Source organism: Balearica regulorum, chromosome 10 (assembly GCF_011004875.1).
Source record: "Balearica regulorum gibbericeps isolate bBalReg1 chromosome 10, bBalReg1.pri, whole genome shotgun sequence".
NCBI lineage: Eukaryota > Metazoa > Chordata > Aves > Gruiformes > Gruidae > Balearica > Balearica regulorum.
In genome coordinates, this window is record NC_046193.1 from 23848174 (window position 1) to 23869071 (window position 20898).

The window sequence follows — 20898 nt, forward strand, 5'->3', positions numbered from 1 at the left end:
GAGCTTTTGCTTGATTTTGAGTTGAAGTCATTACATACCTTTTTTCTACATGCAGGGGGAAAAAAAGTTTACAAATTAAAAAAACTCCTTAAATATGCCAGGCAGTTGAAAAAAACTATCAAAAAACATTTTCGACTATGCAAAAGAAATTTTGACCGCCAACTGAATTCATATTTTAAAATAATTCTTTTGTTTCCCCCTGAAGAAAACTCCTAAGCACTTCTTATCATTGAATAAATTTGCCTAAACTGGAGAAAATTAATTAAATAAAAAAGAAACAGCTACTTCATTATGTATGTTTTTCTATAAATTTTAGCCTAGGGGTCCCAAAGAAATCACAGAATTTAGAATAGTTTGGTTCATTTCTACAGTGTTTTCTGCCTTTCCAACACCCCACAGACATCTACCTGCACTGGGGCCAGACAAAGGAAAACGCATCTTCAGACGTCATTCAGACTCCAAACCCAAGACAATTTCCCACAACAGGTTTTCTGTCCTTGTCTTTAATAAAGATCATTATTCAATCCTAAGATTTTACATATCTGTTCCAGATGAGTAATTTTTTATAGCAAAACCATTAACATTCTGAAACTTAACTCAAGGTGCAACATGCTGACTGACAAGGTGATGGGGCGTGAAGAGGTTCCGTCTCCTGGACTCGTGTCTCCAGCTTGAGAAAAGCGCAGTGACCTGGGCAAATCCCCAGCTCTGCCTCACCGGTCTGCAGGGTCGGCTTCTTCTGAGCACTTACAGATAACCAACCAACAGTAAACTATTCCTTTAACCATGAGTAAACTCTTCCTTTCTTGACCATCATTTGGATCTGACTCCCCTCCAGCCTATTTCTTTTTTTTTTTTTTTTTTTTTTAAGATAAACACACCACCTCAAAAATAGCAAGAAAAAAGCTGACGCAAGTGTGAATAACATGTCTTGTTCTAAAAATGAAAGGAGCAAATGTCTCTTTGAATTTGTTTATGTTAAGGCAGATTAAGCTCCTTCTTGGCTTCACGGTGAATAGCCAGTGTCCTTAAATCAGTCCTTCTTGCCATGTATTATGTACTTAGTGCTGGCACGTGTATTGTGCATATTTTTCCTCAGAGCTGGCATGAGAAGGGAGCTACAGGCTGTCTCATTTTACCAATGTCATTTGAAGGTGAATGCCCGGTCGCAAGAAGCAAGGGAAAATGTTGTCCTCCACCTTGTGATCCTGCTTTCGCTTTAACCTGCCTGTGATCAATAGTACGAGCTCGCTGCTGGAGTGGCCATAACTCTTGCGTAACATCTGAGCTAAACTGGTTACCACAAAGTCTTCTTGGCTTCTCAGTCCCCAGGACTCCCCAGGGAGGGCTCTCGTCTAAACTTTACACAGCTTCCACTCTTGCACTGCTTTTCTTGACTTTTTCCAGGGTTTCTTGGCTTGCAGTGGCCTCCTCTGCAGCTCGAGAGCATGCCTTTGAAGCTCTGCCTTCCAAAGAGAGATCCAGCAGATCTTTTCAACTGCTTTCCTTAGGAGAGTCTGGCATCAGTTGGGTCATCTAGGCTAAAGCACTGGAGAGCACTGGTGTTTTCAGGGTCAAACATGTCCAAACCCCATGGCTCTAGACTAGGGACTGGTGTCCTTCTGGATACGTACCATACATAATCCCTTCCCCGCAAACACATCTTGGATCTTCAGCTGTTGCTGTTGGAAATAACTTCTCCAGGACTCTGTTCACCATGCCTCACAGTTCTTGCCCATCTGTTATGGCTCACAGTTTTTGGAAGAAAAGTGTGAATCAACAACACAGCAGAGAAGTATCATCATCCTTCCACAACAAGCCTATATTTGAGGTCAAAAATCAAAGATAAAATGCTCCTATCTAACACTGTAATAGACACCATCTCTAAGCCACAGTAGTTCAAGATTTATTAAGTCAAAAATGTACTAAATAATTGAAAAAGGCAGTTATTCCCCTGATCAACACATTTTCATATACTTCTCATGTGACAGCAATGGCCAGCCTAGTGATCAGGACAACACTTTCTTTAAACTCAGACTGAAGCAAGGGCCAGGGAAGAGCTCAGCTTTCAAAAAAGCTCAGCAGCTTTTTTGGCCGTTCCATCCTGTCTTTTTGACAAACCAAGAGGTTTTCAGAGGATCACTGCCATCCCGTGAACTCTAGACCAACTGAAGCACAGCTCCCTGTTTCTACTCTTCTTCAACTGATGAACTCAAGCCCAAATTCTGCAAAGCACATAAATCCAAGAATAAACAACTAGCTAAATCCAGATCTTAGGTCCTGATCAATAGCTCCCAAACCGAATGCCAAAAAGCCCCACTTACTGCAAATGAGGCCCCTTGCCTGGGCACCATTCTCACCTGGCAGATGCAGCAGTCACTCCGCGTATTCCAATGGCAGAGAGATTTACACAAGCTGTGGATATAGCACTTTTCCACCAGGATTTCAAAATTAAGTCACTGTGTTTCAGAGTACACCTTAATATCTCAGACAAGGCCAACAACATATATTGTCTACTGTTGTAAGTCTTTTACTCTAGTCATCAAGAACTGACATTCCCTTCCAACACAAATTTTAAAGAGAAATAATTTGTTTAAAAAACTGAGTATTATCCCCATTATATAAAATACTTTTAATAGAATATTTCCTCTACATAGTTCATTAACTGGCTTATCATTGTCCCACCTAGTTTCTTTTCCAATTTTCCTGTTGTTTAAGTAGTTGCATAAAATTTGGCTTCAGTCCCAGAAAGTCAAAGAACGCAATGGGACTATTTATATGAAGCACTAAAGTCCTATGAAAGCTTTATGTATGACTTCATGGCTTTGAAAAAATATCCTTTAAGAGTCATGGCTTTGTTTGGTGTTTATCTGTTTTACAGATTTTGCTCCCTTGCTGGGATCACCAATTTATGAAAAGACCAACCGTGCTTGGGTAAATGCTATAACCTCCATGCATGGCCTCTATCTTTGCTCCAGCAGGTGTAAAATTTTCATTTTCTCAATTAAAGTATCAACGTTTGAATAGTATCAGTACCTCAGTGATTATTGTACAATGTATGAATTTCTAATATTGACCAACTGCTCCCTTAGCAAATACTGATACGAGATTGACAATGGGCAGAAAGTCTTATGAAGGAGAAAACATAAGAATCATTAATTTTACTCGCAGCATCTTTTTACAGAGCAAACATTTCAATTCTCTGACTTCATAACTGTTTTGTTATATCCTACATGCTGTTCAAAATCCTAGTATTATTTTAATCCGTCATAACATCAGCCCTCCATTTAGAAGTGCTCTCTTCATAAACCACAGCACACAGATTTGGACTTCCAAATATATTTCAAGTTTTGACATTTCAATGTGAAAAACATTTGCCCTTGTCAAAGGATATCCTCTTATTATCAGAAATAAAATGCAAGCCTCAAAAAATCATTACTTCGTACAATAGCACAATGCTACTTGAACCCTCAACATCTAAATCATTCTTTTTTGATTTGTGCTCTATTTATTTCACTGCACTTAACAAAACATTAACTCCATGGTAACCAGAGAGTGACCAAACACCTCACACTCTTCCATGCAGTTGATAGGACTACACCTACTTTTTACGGTCCCTGAAGTCTTGCCATCGTTCAGCTCCAGTTTGATTACACACAAAGGCATAAGCAGCGCGCCGGGAGCAGGAGCCTCGCGCAGCCCCAAGCTGGTCTGCAGATGTGGCAGAACCCAGCAACGGCCCGGCCACTGCACTGGGACACCAGACCCGCTGGTTTCGCACAGCACCGACCAGGAATGGACCAGCCAAGACAAAAAGCTCATTTAACTCTCTTTCATAAGAGTTCCCCCACATCAGCATTTGGAGACGGGATCATCCCTGTAACCTTTGTTTCCCAGAAAACAGAAAAATGCACCAGAGTGTTCTTCAAAAAGGTACGGTTTGGCACGAGGAACGTCACGTCAAACAAGAGGGGCCTTCCGCGCATCACAAGGCAGTGTGTCACTTTAGCTAAACGTTCACTGTATTGTCATTGCTGCTTTCATCTCTTTTTGAGCAGAGAATAAACCCAGGGTTAGGATGTAAAGGGTGAGAATCTACAGTGTGCGATGCCCCAAGGCACACTGCAGAGCCCAACTGCCAATCAGCTGAGTTTAATATCAAATACAACAGGGGAAAAAAAAACCAAAATAAAACCCCCCCAACCCCCCACCACTTTATTGACCTTCTTGGCCAGTGCAGTAGCTAGCTTTTAAGGTTAAGCAAACTGCCCTATATTTAAATAAAAATAAATAAAAAACACACCACACACATAAGCCAGGCGATATGCACAAAGTAGGAAAGCAAAGAGGAAATCCCAGAGAGATTCTGAAAAAACAATTCTGTGCAGACTCTAGTAATTCTGTTCCTGTTCCACAGGAGCTGAATTTAAGAGTAAACCACAGGGAGCTATTAAGCATGTTTTTTTAAAAAGAAGGTCCAAATATCTGCAATGCATAGCCACTGGTTTGTGCAACCAAGAGATTCTGTGTTTGATTCAAGCAGTCTATGAAAATATTTCATTTGGAGAGAGTGAACGCATAAAAAGAAGGAATAAACAACTCCGCCTTGAGCCAGACATAACGCAAACAAATGCACACTTTCCAACAAAATCTGCCAGCTTGGTTCATGAAAGCACATTCAGCTCATTAGTAACTGCCACGTGCAAGTATCCGTTAGCAAACTTGCTTACGGTCTCTCAGACCCACTTTCATCCAGACTTTAGGTTTATATACACAAGCCTGCAGAGAAAGGTAAAGAATAAACGTTTAACTTTGATGTTAAAGACTACGGGGAGAATCATTCATAATGTCATTCACACAGCAAATTGGCAGCAAAACAGAGATTTAATGATACTTTGGATGAGCTAATACAAGCCCTTTCTACCTCCCAAGAACTCACTCTGTAAGATTAAAATCCCAAATTTTCCAAGGTCTTTAATGCCAAAACGTTAATTTGAAATAAAAAAAATAAATTAAGCAAAATAGGGAAGAACAGGAACACCTCGTTTAAATTCTGGATGAAGAGCCAAGCTCAAGGCATTTATTTTGTGGAACTGAAATAACAACCAGAGCTGTAGGGCAACCACAACAGCAGGTGGGGTGAGGATGAAGCAGCTCCATCTATCACCTGCACACCTGTCAGACGTGACACCGTGTACAAATCGGTGAGCGCTGGCCTTGCCCTAGCCCTGGGGAGAGCTCCTGCCTGCACTCCTGCCGCCACTGCTACACAAACCAGACGCCAGGTTCCTGCTGCCGCGCGCTTCCCCAGAATTGCCCGACAGCTGCAGGGCGGCCGTGGCCCAAGCTGCAAACTGGGAAGCTGAGCCTTCAGGCATGTAAAACCAGTCTCTGGAACAAAGCCACAGGGCCAGTTTCTTCCCTTCTAAGTGGTCACTGAAGAGTTGTTTTCCCCAGCCCATTTCATCTTTCAGTACAGATCCTGGGTGGAGCAGCTTCAAAAAGAGACGGTCACAACCCAGAAGAGCACAAGCCTACAAGAGCCCTCCAGGAGGTGCATCTCCCCCTCCGGTTTCAGGCTTAGTTCTCAGTCCATTTCTAAAAGGCTTCAGGGCTTAAAATCAGAAGGGCTCTGGCCACAATCACAAGGCAACACTGCTGAGCCAGGCACTGCACGCTGCCAAGGGCGGACTTCAGAGACACTCTGATCTGTGGTGTCCACTAAGCCCGTACAACTCGCCACTTGGCACGTGGCTTCACACAAAGCTAATTCTGAAATCTCAATTCTTCTTAACTCTTCATTCTTCTAAGATTTAAGAGGAGCAGCTGAGGGAGCTGGGACTGTTTAGCCTTCAGAAGAGAAGGCTCAAGGGAATCTTATCAACATGCAGCAATGCTCAACAGGAGGGAGTGAAGACGACAGTCTATTCTCAGTGGTATCCAGGGACAGAACAAGAGACAACGGGGACAACCTGAAACACAGGAAACTCCCTTGAAATGCAAGAAAAAGCCTTTGTACTGGCGGGGGGTGAGCAAACATCGCAGCAGGCTGCCCCAAGAGGGAACTGAGCCCCTGTCTCCAGGGGTGCTAGAAGACAGTGGCCACCCCAAGCTGCCTGCTCCAGCGGGCCCTGCTCTGTGTAGGGCTGGACCAGACGATCTCCGGAGGATCGCTCAGCCTCTGCGATTCAGTGTGTCCTACCCAGATCGCCAGATCCTGCTCTGAAGAACACAGACCTGAAAATAAGATACTCAAATATCGGGTATTACAACAGGTCTCTTCATGAGTCATCTCCTGTGAAGATGGAGATAGAGAGAGATATGTATATACATATATATATGCACACACATTGCTCAAGGTTACTGGCAAAGTTAGGGGTTTTTCCGCAAATGTTTGGTCTCATCCGGCACAAACAAGGGAGACCAGGCTCTTCTTCACTAACCTGCTTGTTGACCCAGATGACAGTGAGAACGCAGGAGAGACCGATCTCTGGCCTTCCACCATGGGAGGAGATTCACTTCTGCCATCAGGAGTTTCTGTTTTGATTGTCTGGGCTTTTCCAAGGACGAGAGCTAAGCGATGCTCTTCTGCATGTTCTACCAAGAAGACAGACACAGATTAGCAAGAATGACAAAGCAAAATACTATTGTTCAAATTTTTGCAGCTTAAAGATAGATTTTAAGAAAAAAAAAAATGAAGTTTTAAAATATTTAAATACCAATGCCACATTCACACTTATTTGCTTCCCAAAACTCTCACGGTTTCAAAGGTTTAATTTCTTTTCCTGCACAGTATAAAAATAAAACTCCACCCTCTAAGAAGGAGAGACTGAAAAAGGAACATTTTGTTGTTATGAGTTTCAAACACAAAGAAGGAGAGAAATAAAGGGTAAGGATATTTGTCACATTTCATAAGATGAAACTTTATTTCAGAAATTAGCAAACACTTAATGAGGAAGAGCTGTTCTCTGCTTCTTGCTATCAATTCACTTCATCCACTGCACGAGACAGCTGGAGAGGGGCTGGTGCCAAGGGCAGGGAGTGACAGGCCAAGGGGAATGGCCTGAAGCTGCAGGAGGGGAGATAGAGATGGGATGGGAGGCAGAAATCCTTCCCTGTGAGGGTGCTGAGGCCCTGGCCCAGGTTGCCCAGAGAAGCTGGGGCTGCCCCTGGCTCCCTGGCAGTGTTCAAAGGCCAGGTTGGATGGGGCTTTGGGCAACCTGGGCTAGTGGAGGGTGTCCCTGCCCATGGCAGGGGTGGCACTGGATGGGCTGGGAGGTCCCTGCCCACCCAAACCAGGCTGGGACGCTGGGATAGCTTTGAAGTTTTACAGATCAAGTCAATAGGTTTGTTTTCAATAAGAGAAGCATTAAGAAAGACAATGTTAGTCTGGATAATTGACATTTCCATTTTTTTTTAAATAGGAAAAAATCATTTGTAGACAAATTGTAAAACCATTCCATTATTTTTGTGTCAAATGTTTTTATCTATAAAAAATGAAAAGTTCTCTGAAAAGATACCTTCTATCTCTCTGAAGAGAAAGCACATATAGACTAGAAAGTATGGTATGTAAAGATAAACTACTCTTATGCCATAGCCACAAATATTTTCAAATGCGTTATTTAACTAGAAAGTTGCACGGGACGTTAGAATCATACTGAGACCGATCTCATTAATAACCCTTACCATGGCTGGTCTGTCCCCCCTCTTCCTGCTCAAACCACTTGGACTTTTCTACCCCTCCAGAAATGCTTTTGACAGAAATGGCCAAACAGAGCTGTCATTACAGTAGGGAAGAGCTATACAGTCCTTGAGTTTTGCTGCAGTTTGCCCTTTCCCTTCTGCTAAAATGTCTAATTAAATATCAGGAGCATATTTTTGTCTGTTGAAAACAACCAGCAGATTACAGTGAGTCAGTTGTCCAGTTAATGAAACAGAACTCCAAAACAAACAGGTTAAAAATAGCAAAGGTCCTGTGCAATAACCATCCCAGAAGAGGTGCATCACAAACATTTATCAAACTCTTATGGTGCTTCCCCTTGGGCAAAGCAAAACTTATGTTTAAAAGTTATAAAATATAAAGACTGGAAATAAAACATTTTAAGGTTAAAGACACAAAACAAGGTAATATAAATCAGGAAGGGATGATTAAAACATCATCAAAACCAGAGTGGTATTTCCAGAGAGGTTTATGTCACATCTACCAATACACAGAAGAGGGCAATGGGAGATATAAAGGGTTTAAAAACATATAAATAAATAAATAAAAATTATGCTTTAATTCTGTGCAGTTCCACTACTTCCACGAGAATCCAAATAAAGCGGGTAAGGAACGCAAGGTAAGCCTTTGCTCTTCTCAGCAGTCATGCTTTCAAATGGCAAGTCATCGGACCACTGCTGGTTTTCTTCTGTTCACACATTATAATTTCCAGTTTAATAAAGAGGTAATTGCTGTTAATAAGGTACACTGAGGAAACAGGCTTTAGGCATTTGTTCCTTCACCCACAAGTCTGCTTTTCATTTTGTTTTTGTTGTTAATGGTTTTCAAACAGTTAACCAGCTGCAGTTTGGCATAAAACTAGAAACTGAAATTTCAAAGATCATTGAACTCTCAGTTCACAAAAACCATAATGAATGTTTTGCAGATTTGTCAGAACCAGACAAGGTGGCATCGTGTACTTAAGTCAACATGACACAGGTTGATACACCTGATAGAAGTTATTTTCTACCTGAGCACTCTTTTGGAAAAATTATATGGCTTTACAAAGAAAAAGCTTACGTAGAAGACAGTAACCCAGTAATTCACAGTAGCCGATCTCGTCACAGAGCATAGCTAGAAATTAATATTTCAAAGTCTCTGATCCCATTATCTAATAACACATTGCTTCTGTCTCTGCTATAGAAGAGGAACATCACTGTAAACTATGTCAAACAAGATAAACTTTATCCTTGAGTTGCCTTAATTTTTACCCTTCACACGGAAAGGATTATGCATTGCATTAAGGTCTGCACAAAACGATAAGGATAAATTCATACTATTATATTGGTATCTTCATTTATTTTTATTCTTGAGAGCTCTGCTAGAGGAGACAGCGCAGGAGACAGTCAAAGATTAATTCCGTTCAACTGAGGAAGAGCAGGGATTTGTGAGAGCTGACGCCAAATAAACTGCTGTATTTTCCCAAGGATATGGACAACAGTGTATCCAATTCTGGGCAATGGAATTCTCTCCAAAATTCAGTATCCCAAATAGATTATAACTCCACAAGTTACATTAGGTTGAGGAACGCTCTTCTAAATCACACATTCAAAGATAAATATGCACTGCCAAAGCAACCAGGAACATAAACCAAACAAGACTGAACCAGCCTCGAGGGAACGAACTAAAAGCACGCCTGGGTATCTCCTTGATGCTGTGGGGAGTGAGGATAACAAACATATGCTGGATGTTGTTCCTAACTCATAAAGAACTGAGTAACTGCAGTTGTGCATCAGCGCTTTTCACTGCCTTGAAGTATATAAACACAAAATGAAGTGAGTTACAAAAAGAGAGGCAACATACTGTATAAACAGTCTAAAAGAAGCCAAAGTATTTTATTGCTTCAACCTCAGGACAAATAAATAATTGTTCCAATCCACACAAACATCTTTGCAGCTGCCAGTGACCAACTCCTTATCACGTTAACGATACAGAGAACCAAAACTCAGCCAACGACACCCACCATCACCTTCGTTTCAAAGACACAGACTGCCACATGTCCACTCTCAGCAACCTCAGCAGATCTGGATCGGAACCGAAGATCCTATTTCAACCAGCTAATTAAAACATGCACCTAAATAAAGCACACCTAGGCACAATCTCACTAAAATCAAACAAATCATATGTTCATTATGGGTTGTGCTTATGTATCCCACTAAAATCAATGGCAGTCAATCTTTTTAGGGTCCGTTTGATTTTTACAGGTTTTTTTTTCCTCCTTCAGGACTGTAGGAGAAGAACAATAGGAAGAAAGAAGATTTCTTTGGGAACCCCTCCCGCCTTAGTAGTGTGGATTGAAGAGGGGATTATATTAAATACCACCACTAACCTGTGGCCACTGGCAATTCTTTGACAGTGACGTCATCTTTGTTTTGAGCACTTTCTGTTTTCCTCTTCCCATTTTTCTTCCACCGAGAATTTACTTGATCCACCAAAAATTGAAATTCGGTTCTGTGCTTGTTTCCTGAAACATAACAGTGCATTACTGATCATTGCCACAGGATCCTTAAGGTATACCATAAAAAGGACGTGAACAGAAATACACACAAAATACTGAATTAAAAACATTTTTGTTACAGCAAACAAAAACCAACTCATCGCTGCAATATGTCCATATTCTATTAACGATCCAAATCTGTGTCTATGCTTTTACAGTTACCCAGTAGTCAGGAACATTTGCACACATGAAAACTTAACTTTTGCACACAACAACTGTTGTTTGTTTCTTCTTTATATTATCTTTTTTCCCCCCCGTACTTGTTAACTATTGCAGTTACCACTGTGAGAACATTTAATATTGTAGTCACGTCACCAAGCCTGTCATAGCTCAAAGATGACGCTCTTAGTCGTACGGTTTAGTTCTAGGCAGCCCTGCGAGGAGCACTCTGCTAGAGAAAACAAGTAAAATCTCCTGACTGCTCTGCAAAGTGCTTTAGAGTGGCTTTGGGTCTTTCCCCCATTTCTGCACTAAAGCGACGTCGAAAGCCTTTGTGCCATGCTTGCTATACTGTTGTGATTCAGATCATCTAAATCACAGTTAATTCTTCTCTGGCATACTCTTTGCGCTTTCAATCACTTAGTATGTTTTAAGCAATCCTCTGGTACTCAGTCGAAGCAATGTTGGTTTTTAATCTAGATACTTCAAATTCTTTACTGGGAAATTCTGGCTGGGAAAACACGCAGATTACCTAACCCTCGCCAGGCACGAAGGGAACACGTTATTTTCCCTGCAGAACACACCGACTTCTACTGAAACAGCATATGTGAAGGTAGGTACCCACAGCTAGTACAGCATGAAAGCCCACCCGTCCATACGCACAGCTTTATATTGCCACCTTACTGTGAAGGCAGCAAATATGGATTTCCTTTATTTGGAAGGGCTTTCAACAAAAAGTAACTCTGAGAAACAGATTTGTCCTTTTGAGACAAAAAGCATTTCAGCTAAAACCTTTGGCCTAGTTTTTAGCCTACGGAAAAAATATTCAAAATGTTTTCCATGTCCAAGGCAGGAAGGCCCGATGCACATCCAAAACGTCACTGTTTGTGACGGCACGGGACAGTGAAGCACACAGAACCCTTCCTCTGGCTCCGAACTGCCCTCCCAGCGGTGCCTGGGGACCTCAGAGGGCCGACGCGCAGTAAACCCCCGCTCCCAGGAGGAGCGTTTGCGGATCCATCCTTGCAGGGAGCAGGACTGCGCAGCGGCAGGGACCCCCGGGCTCCCCCCCGCCGACGGAAGGCTGGCAGCACGCATGCCGTCTGCAAGGACAGCTTCGCAGTGATCGCCACACAGCGAGGCACTAAATAACACAGCTCCCGAAAAAAGAGTACACCTTGCCTCGTACACCACTGCGCACGCACAGTCTGTCCTTTCCTTGCACACACGGAATTGAATGCTGTTTAAAGTCTCTGCTCTGTACAAGCCACACACACGCTGCCCGAGTTACACTTGCAGGGAAGACAGAGATAAACCCCTGCAGAGAGGATGGGCAGAAAAGTGAACGGGCATCCTCAGGACACAGGGCACCGAGGGCTAGCGATGGGCAAACTGGGCCACCCACTGCCCAGCCCGCTGGCGCTGCAGGCCTGGCCTGTCCCGCCGCGTGTGGCCGGCTTGCTTGGGCACCCCCGTGCGCACAACTCCACACACGAGTGCCGAGAGCAATGTCTAACTCATGGCAGCAAAGCAAACATCCTGCTGAATCAGGGTACTTAGAAATCAACTTCGAGCCCAGCTGAAACAAAGAACTCCCTCCTAACTGTTCCATTTTGTTTGTTTGCTTTGGTTTTTCCTTTTTCACATCAGTCTCGCAGGGCAGGGAGAGGCAGGAACAACCCCGACCTTCCCCACAGCCGCAGCGCAGGCGGTCCCCGAGTTTCCAACCCACATCTCCCCATCACCCTGCGCTCCTCTGCGTGCGCCAGCAGTTCTCCGTCTTCTTCCCTTCCTGCTCCCCACGCTCCCCCATCCCTCCCGGTGGGGTCTGGCTTCCCCCGCGAACAGCCCTGACCTCCTCCTCGACCACGACGTCTTCTCGCAGCACCGCCCGGCCTCAGCATCCTGCTCGGCACGGCCAGGGCGCCCGACACCGGCCCAGGGCGCGTGCCGAGACGGGGTGGTCAGCGCCTCGAGGAGCGGATCCCCCTTGCCGAGCGCTGCCGGGGGTACGGCAGGTTTAAATAATGGCTGCACCTAACCCGGATCTACGTCCTGCTGCAGTGACAGGAGGGGGAAAAGCCAAGGTAAGATCGAACCAAGTTCTGCCCCCCGGATTTAAAACCGACTCCCTCTCACTGCATAGCTGAAAACGCCACATAAGGTCAACGACTCCTTTCGTAAAAAGAAAGTTCTTCTCCCAGATACTTGTGTTTGAGCCGCTGCACATTCATTACGTCATTGCTTTGGCGCTTCAGTTTTTCCAGTATTACTATTTTTTGTTGTTTTGTTTTATGGTGTAACTACAAAGCTTTTCAAGTGAAAAAGAAATGTCCTGGCAAAGCAAGGCACTATTCAGATACACTGTAAATCACCACTGTGCTGAAAGGACATACCACGCGCATTTCATAAAACAACAGGCATTTCAATAATAAAACAACCACAGATATAATTACAAATATTTTAAACACAACAGATAAATCAGTAAGCCTCTGAATAACGTTGCAAATTAAAAGATTTACAAAAGAGCTACAGAGTAATTTTTTTTGAGCAAATTTTTTTTTTCCCCCTACAGATTTTTAACTCTTTGGATAGCAGCCTGCCCACACAACAGCAGAACGAGGGTGTCGCTGAGCTCCCAAGGAGCCCAGGCTGCAGGGGCAGTGGATTCAACCGGACCTTCCAGGCACAGACGCCGGCGGCTGCTCAAGCAGAGCTTCCAGCTAACAAATAAACCATGCTAAGGTTCATCCAGCCAAAATATTCATTGCTATTGCAAAAGCACTTCACACACAAAAAAAGCAAAAAAATACCAACAGTGTAATTTACAATTTGCCGAGAGCCTGAGAAATTGCAAAGGAGAGAAGAAGAAATAAAAGGGGGTTATCACAGCTGGTTTATCTCGCTTTTCAACAAGGTTGTTACATAGCTCCGCTGTGCTGTGTGTTTCACACGGAAATACAGAACGAAGAGTAAATGGTTGGGGGCTTTTATTCAGAACTTATGCCAGAGTTAATTCATTCGTTAACTCAGCTGTGGATTAGGGACCTAGGGTGCAAATGTTGTAAATTAAAAGGAAAAAAAACCTTCATTGTATAATAAAGCTTTTTAAAGTCCATCTGTGCTACAGTGAAAAAAAAGGCATTTGATAAAAGTTCTTTTAATCTCTGTCCTCTACAATTCTTTTTTGATGCTTATGATTTCTTCTTTATTGCTTTTATGAGAAAAAATTTGCTGACACTAGTTAACATTGACCTCTTTGGTCAACACTTTTTATTAATTTTACAACCATGTGTTCCCATTAGAATATTTTTCTATCTTCTCTTCCCCCCCCCCCTTTTTTTTAATAGGCTTTTAAATGTTCAGTTAAGCTGCCTGAGGCTAATTTATTCATTTGGAGATTCTTTTAACAGTGTAAACTAGATTAAATACCTGGTTTTGGAAAATTAAGATGGCACTTGATATCTAACATTCTAAAACGTGTACAACAGCCCCAGACAACAAAAGGAAGGACGGGCAGCGGCAGCGCCCTGCGGCCCCTGCCAGCAGCATCCCCGTGCCGAGCGGGCCGCTGCTTCACCCCCCCAAGGCAGCACAGCTGCCCGCAGGGCTGCGACCCAGCTCCACAAGGAACTTGTGCCCAGCCAAAACCCACAGAAAGCGAGTTCAGCGGTTCCCCACACCGCATCGGTTCTCTGGTGACAGAGCCGTGCGGGCACGGCTCCTGCGCTGCTGGCTCACTGCGCGCCAGCCCCAACGTGCCCCGTCCGCAGGGACGGGGGGACCGTGCTCACCGCCGGCTGAATCCAGGTACCTTCCTCGGACGGCGTTTGTTCGGAGCTGCCTTCACGCGTAGCAGAAGGCTATCGAGCGCAGCACTAACGCTCGTTACCAGGCCTGTGCTCTGCTCCGGGCCCCTCCTGCAGTCACTGAACTTTGGATTTCATCTTTACAAGCCTGGGGGGGGGGGGGGCAATTACCCAATTTGGGAGCTAATCAGTTTTATGTTATTTTACTTTTTGGTTTGGTTTTTTTTAATTTTACTGCTAGAGATTTCTGCATGGCAAGAGAGTAATTATTAACTAGTTACTTGGAATTAGGAGAGAATGCTTAAGATTCAAAACCACAAAAAAAGTGCATGTGCACTTAAAAAAAAAAATACATTCTCAGGAACAGCAACAAAAAGCAAGGGAAAAATTTGGTAAAGATTTAGGGCCTTATTTAGCCTTCACAGAAACCCAACTAAAATCAACAAGGCTAAATCTAGCTGCATAATGGAATAATTTATATGCCTGAAGCAACACAAGGAAATTCAGGAAATACGACCATATTGCAGATTTAAATACACCCTTAAGTATCATCAGAACAAGTTGTCCCTTCGTGCTTTGCTCCGCTGTGGCTGAATGCAGAGAAGTTTAACGTTCACTGAATATTGTTTTAGCATTACGTGGCTAACTACCAGTTTGAGTGTGCAAGCAGCGTGTAGGTGAAGCGAAATGACTGGGAGACAACAGGAAAGAGTTTGTGAATAATAAAACACTGCTAGGGACCTAAATATGAAGTAAGGCTTTCTGTGCACAAACACACGAAGAAGGGTCAGGAAACCATCTGTAAAAATCAGTTTACATTAGCAATTTCTCTACTCAGTTACTACAACAGGATGCAAGTCCTGCAATCTTTAACTCTCACAAGAACGTTTGCTTCTACCCTAACTGTAAAGACGGTTAGATGGTTCCACAGAGAGAGAAAACACTGTTCTCAAGTTTAAGCACACAGCACGCTGTGCTTTCCCAGGGTCAAGTTCAGCAGGAATCAGTTCTCTGTTGAAAACAAAACAAAAAAAAAAAAAAACCCAACAAATTCCCCCCGTCCCCAGAAAACCCACCAGAAATTTGTATCATGGAACTATAGGTCTCCCTGTGACATTTTTCTCTTCATTTCCTTAACTGTTTATTGCAGTTACACTTCCCGAAACAACTGCTGTCACTCTGTCGGGGCAGAAGCAGGTTAATAACCAACACAGGCACGGGTCTCTTGCACAACCTGAGGGGCCTCTGTGCACAAGTGAAACACCACCACCAAAATCACCTGGTTTGCACTGAATCCCAGTTGCCTGCACAGATGGAGAGGAAGAGTCAACCCAACAAGCAGAGTATTCCTTTAAAAGATTGCTTCAAAATCACAGGGCTGGCCAGGAGGGGAACGTAGAAAAGGATGCAGGGAGGAGACAGGAACACGTGAGTGCTTGTGGAGAGGGGTACGAAGGAAAGGAGTGGACGTGAGGAGCACTGGGAAACCCTGGATGATTTCAGAATCACAGTATTGAAACAAAATATGGAAAAAGCATTTTTGGCTCAGTTAAAACATGCTTTTTTAGAAGTAAGGGCCACTTTGACAACTGTAGATGTGTAAAAAAACCACACAGTTGAGGAAACACGCAGCCATAAAGTATTTTAGAAATGCCATATTAAATATTAACTGACAAGCAACATAGCCACAGTAGTTTATGTCACTCTGCACTGGACAGCAAACCTAGAAAACTAAGGAATAGAAAGAGTAAATTTATACAAACTTAATCTGCTACAGGATGAGTTAGAGGACTTGGGAAGACCAACCACCACTCAGGCGCATTTTAAATAAAGCCAATATCCGATCATTAAGAGTGTAGGGGAGGAGGGAGTATCCTGAGTAATGGGAAAATCCATTATCAGTGTTACTGGGTGTGCTGGTGAGTGCAGGGCCAAGACAGCCAGCACTCACCCCGTCTTGCCAGCTCAGCACACTCCTTGTTGGCAGAGATGCCTCCCTGCGGAGCAGCCCAGCTTGCCTGAGGCTGGAGGGCTCACGGCCAGCAGAACTGCCTGCAGAGAAGTCATACAGGGCCTGGAACCTCAAAAAAGGGAGAAAATTATATCAAACCTCAAGCTGAGAAAATTCTGTATATATAAAAGCCCTCAGGAGTGCATGCCATTGTTCACAGTGACGCAGCAGTACAATCAGCAAGTGACTTAATACATACACAGGTCCATACGTTGCAAGCCCAAGTTCTAACAAAGTATAGAACTGGCAAAATAATTAACCAATTTATGTGACCCTTTGAGTAATTCAGATTATTCTCAGACCATGTGCCAAAAAATCTGGGGCAAGGAAGGGTGAAATCTCACATGCAAAGCACAATCAGCTTTCCCTGCACTCACGACTGCTCCTCTGTTCTTCAAAACCAGCGTCAAGAGAATTGCACAGAGAGCCTTGCGCAGAGCAGGACACTGAAGTAGAGCCCCCCTCCACGCAACAGCCCAGGCAGCTCGACAGGATTCGGCCGGCATGGCGCCCAGCACTGCTGGGTCTCGGGAGTCCTTTCAGAGCAGTTCTGCTCCGTATCCCTGCCTGAGGGCTCCTGGTGAAACCACACAGCTATGCATCACACATCCAGTGCAGGAGACAGAAAATCTCTGCTTTGCTGCTCTGTGTCCAACAAGCATAGGAGGACTGTGAAGAAGGTAAGCATTAATAAACGGAGAGGTGCTAAGGAAGCAATCAGCTTCCATCTCAATCTTATCCAGCCCTGGCAGCAAGTTTTGTCAAATGTCAGTACTTAACAGAGACGGAGTTCCAAAGAGGAAGTTTCAGCCCAAACAGAGAACTTGCCACTTTGATTTATTAAATAGGGGCTGGGGGAAGCACACACACAGGAAAAGCATCACTTTTGTTGGTATATTTTAGTACAAAGGAAAAGGAGGTGAATTTAAAAGCAAAATAAAGTGAAACTTGTGCATTACTTACTATAATCAGTGTGGATCTCATCTATTTCTTCCTCTGTCTGGTTCTTTGTGAATGTCAAGCTCTACAGAAATCAAACAAATGTTTATTTACAGAAACACAAATATGATAAAGCTGCATACTTTAAAACTAGACACTTTAAACTGGAAGAAGGATCAACTGTCTGTTTTTTCCCCCACCCGCTCTCACCATCTCACCTGCAGACAGCAGTATATATTTAAAGTACGCACACATGGCTGTCTTGCTTTGCTTTCACAGAGTCAACAGGACTAAGCCAAGCCATCCCATCTCACATCCAGCATGTGTGACCATGAAATACTTCCTAACACCATGCAACAAACATGCTCTGAAAGTCACAAAAGTATCATATGTCATGGGAAAAGACAAGTGCTATTGGAAACAAGGAATTTGCTAGCTAAATCCTAGAGAATTCTAGGAAGCAAAACATTCCCCACACTGCCATGGAGGGTCAAAATCCTCCAATACAACCAAGGGGAACATTTCTCAAGAATTTTTATTGCAATCAAAACAATGCTCCTACTTAAATGGCTTGGGCATAGAAACATCAACAGCACACGAAGAATTGCCCACGACAAACGAGCAGTATGAGAAAATAATGTTGATTTTAAGATAATATACATGAATTCCAACGTGCAACCCAGGAATCTGGGAATTCCCATAATAAAGCAATAGGCAAACATGTTCAGTGCCCACTCTGCAACTTCTCCTCTTTGAGAACAAAGATAATTAGCTTACATTTTCACCGGATTTATTAAATTCAAGCTGAACCCGAATCTTCTCATTCTTTTCCAGCTCTTTAACAACCTCTGCAACTGTTTGAAAAGACAAGAAAGGGATCACTAAAACAGGACCTGTTAAATAAAAAGATGTAACAGCACTGAATGAAACTACCATGAATTTAAATCAAAAGGAGACAAAGCAGCATTAGCTCTCCAAGAGCAAAAACCCGGACTCCAGTGACAGGCAGACCCAAACACCACAGGTTTACACGCTGCTCGGCGGGCGTTTGCTCACGCAGAGGAACCGCTCCCACCCGCAGAGGCTGAGCAGCAGAGGCAGTGCCCAGGACCCAGGACCCGGAGGCAAGGCTGGGAGCTGTGGCCTTGGCCGAGGTGCACTTGCCGGCAGCTGGCACCCGGCCGCCTCCTGGGCCGCTGCTCTCATTTGCTTTGTATTAAATCCACGGGAAAATACAGTCTTTTCAAATCTTATTTGAATCTCACTCTAGCATGCTATAGCGTTTCTGTGGTGCACAGGCATGCCTTTTATAAAAAGTTTCCATTTCATAATGTATCTTTCAATGGAAGATAAAATAACGACATCTCCTGTTTATCTTACTTTTACCTCCAAGGACTGCCTTCCAAGGCAACACAAAACTGTCTGCAGGCTTGTGTCCAAAACCCATAGTCCAAAGATGAATTACAACCTACTCGAAAGATTAAGCCATACACCTCAAAAGCATATAAACAGACATAACTGTGGTTGTTTACATTCTGACTAAAACCACAGCTATGCAGGACCCTGCATGGTTTATTTTGACATTTACTTTTACAAATCTGTTTCTACACTTAATCATTTTCACAGAGCTACTAGGTAGCTATGGGTATTTATTAAAACAAACACTTTCACTAGACAGTAAAGTAGCCAGAGAACAAAAGTTTATTAAGCTGTGAAGGAATAAAACCTGTTGAAAACTGGGTTAAGCAAAATCCAGGAGTTTGGCACCTGTGCTTCCTCAGAAGCTCAGCTATTTGTATTATATAGTGACCTTCAGGTCACTGTTACCACTGAAAATCCATGTCTGCACCTTAGTGCGAGTTTAATAATTCACCCTTTATAAATAGGTATTGAGCCAGAACTCAGTAGGAGTTTTGCATTATTTATGGCAGACCAGCTAAAGGACATCGTAACACACAGCGAAACCCTTCGCTGAGCTAGCCTGCGTGAACAACGCCGACAGAGACCTAGCGCTACTTCACCACCAGCATCACGTGAAGAATCGCCCCAAGAGCCGAGTCCCTCCAGCACGTTCCAGGACTGACGGAGAACCGCCTGTTCTGCACAGCGTCGATTCTCGCACGCCTGGAGCGGGTGCGAGGCTCCGGTCAAGCCAGCCTCCACTTCTCCCGCCGACCTTGCTGCAGTACGACGGCAGCGGCGCAACCCCACGACCCTTCCTTTGCCCTCACCCCGAGCTGCGCAGCTCCCGACCGGCCCGCTCCGCACGTGACTTCAGAACTGCTCCGCTCCTGTTCAGCCATGGACACGAGCGTACCTCCGTGGCCTACGGCAGCTTTACGTCTGCTCCTGCGGCTGGGGGAACTCGGACAGGGGCTTTGAGAGTGCTTAATTAAATTTCCAAGATTAACACAAATCATAGCGTGATTGAAATTCTGACACAAGTGCTATTCTCACAGACTTAAACAACAAACTTCTTAAACTTCCACCGATGCTGAAGTCAAATACAATCTTAACTGTGTGTGCTGGTTCTCATCCCAGAGACTTCCTGAAGTCCTAGGAAACAATTTTTGAAAGCGTTTATGTTTATTTTCGGAAGTGCTTAGGCACAAACTTCTCAGTGACACTTGGCCCCTAAATCACTTAGGCACTTAACCTTCTTAGTCAGGTTCTTAAAATGGTTAAAGGAGCAAAATGAAAAACCAAATAGCCTTGGTTGCAAACTCGCTTTTCTCATACACTTGCTCCCACAATCCAAGCCAAGAGCTGGCAAGTGAAATCAAGATTTCAAAAAGCAGAAGCCTAAAGTCTGGCTGCTAAATTCCTATTTATAGCCCTCACTGACTGACTTTACTTTTCACAAAGTACATATGGTGGTACTGCCTCTTTAATAAAGAGTGGAACACCAAAACCATACTTTATTTTTGAAACACCACGGTAGCAGTGTGGATATTCAGCATTTCCAACTGCCTGATCACATAGAAGGCCACATGTGCATGGAGTTAACACATGAACTTTTAATTTTCACTTGAAATAAAAGCTCCCTATACTGTCAAAGCTGTTAAATGACAACTAATAAACGAAGTGGGTTTTACTGTGGTTAAATTTGGCAGCCTTCTCCAAGGGTACCTCTCAACCTGGCCCCAAGTTATTGCCATTACAGATAAGCAACAAATAGCAAACGTAAAGTTTACCTGCACACCGCACTGGCACGCTGCCTGACCCACGGAGATGCCGGACCCAGCTCTGCACGAGCAGCTGCCCTGCCTGCGCTGCCCTGCCTGCGCTGCCCTGCCTGCGCTGCCCTGCCTGCGCTGCCCTGCCTGCGCTGCCCTGCCCTGCCTGCTCATTCGGTTCCCAACAGTCCCACTGCCAGCGAGACCAAAAGTTTATCTGTTCCAAATAGTTTCTGAGCCCTTCGATACACACAAAACCATTCAGAATCATTAACAACATCTGGGAGAAATGGTGAACTTGTGTTTCAGGACTTAAGTTTCTCTGTAAATATGAAAATTAAAGAGATCAAACTGAGCGTGAGGAACAGTATTTCTCATCTCTCTGCCTTTGAAGTAACCAGCAGCAGGACCGACCTATGCTACAGTCCTACCAGATAGCAAGCTGCATCCTGCAACCAGTGTAGAAAATGAAATACCAGCTATATGAGAATTTCCAGGACACTAACGGCTGTGCAGCTCCCAGGAGAGTAATATCAGAACATGATCAC

The 20898-nt window shown here is 43.8% G+C and overlaps 1 protein-coding gene across 2 annotated transcripts in view; it reads right to left on the bottom strand.

Moving 5' to 3' along the window:
- Positions 1–20898, bottom strand: part of RAD18 (RAD18 E3 ubiquitin protein ligase) — a 57877-nt gene that overhangs the window by 15660 nt on the left and 21319 nt on the right. For both annotated transcript variants that reach the window (XM_075762514.1, XM_075762513.1), the window contains exons 8-11: positions 17952–18028; positions 17199–17259; positions 10089–10223; positions 6444–6597 (exon numbers count right to left, since the gene is read on the bottom strand). In XM_075762514.1, the coding sequence (XP_075618629.1) occupies positions 6444–6597; positions 10089–10223; positions 17199–17259; positions 17952–18028 (427 nt within the window). The remainder of the gene's footprint in view (positions 1–6443; positions 6598–10088; positions 10224–17198; positions 17260–17951; positions 18029–20898) is intronic.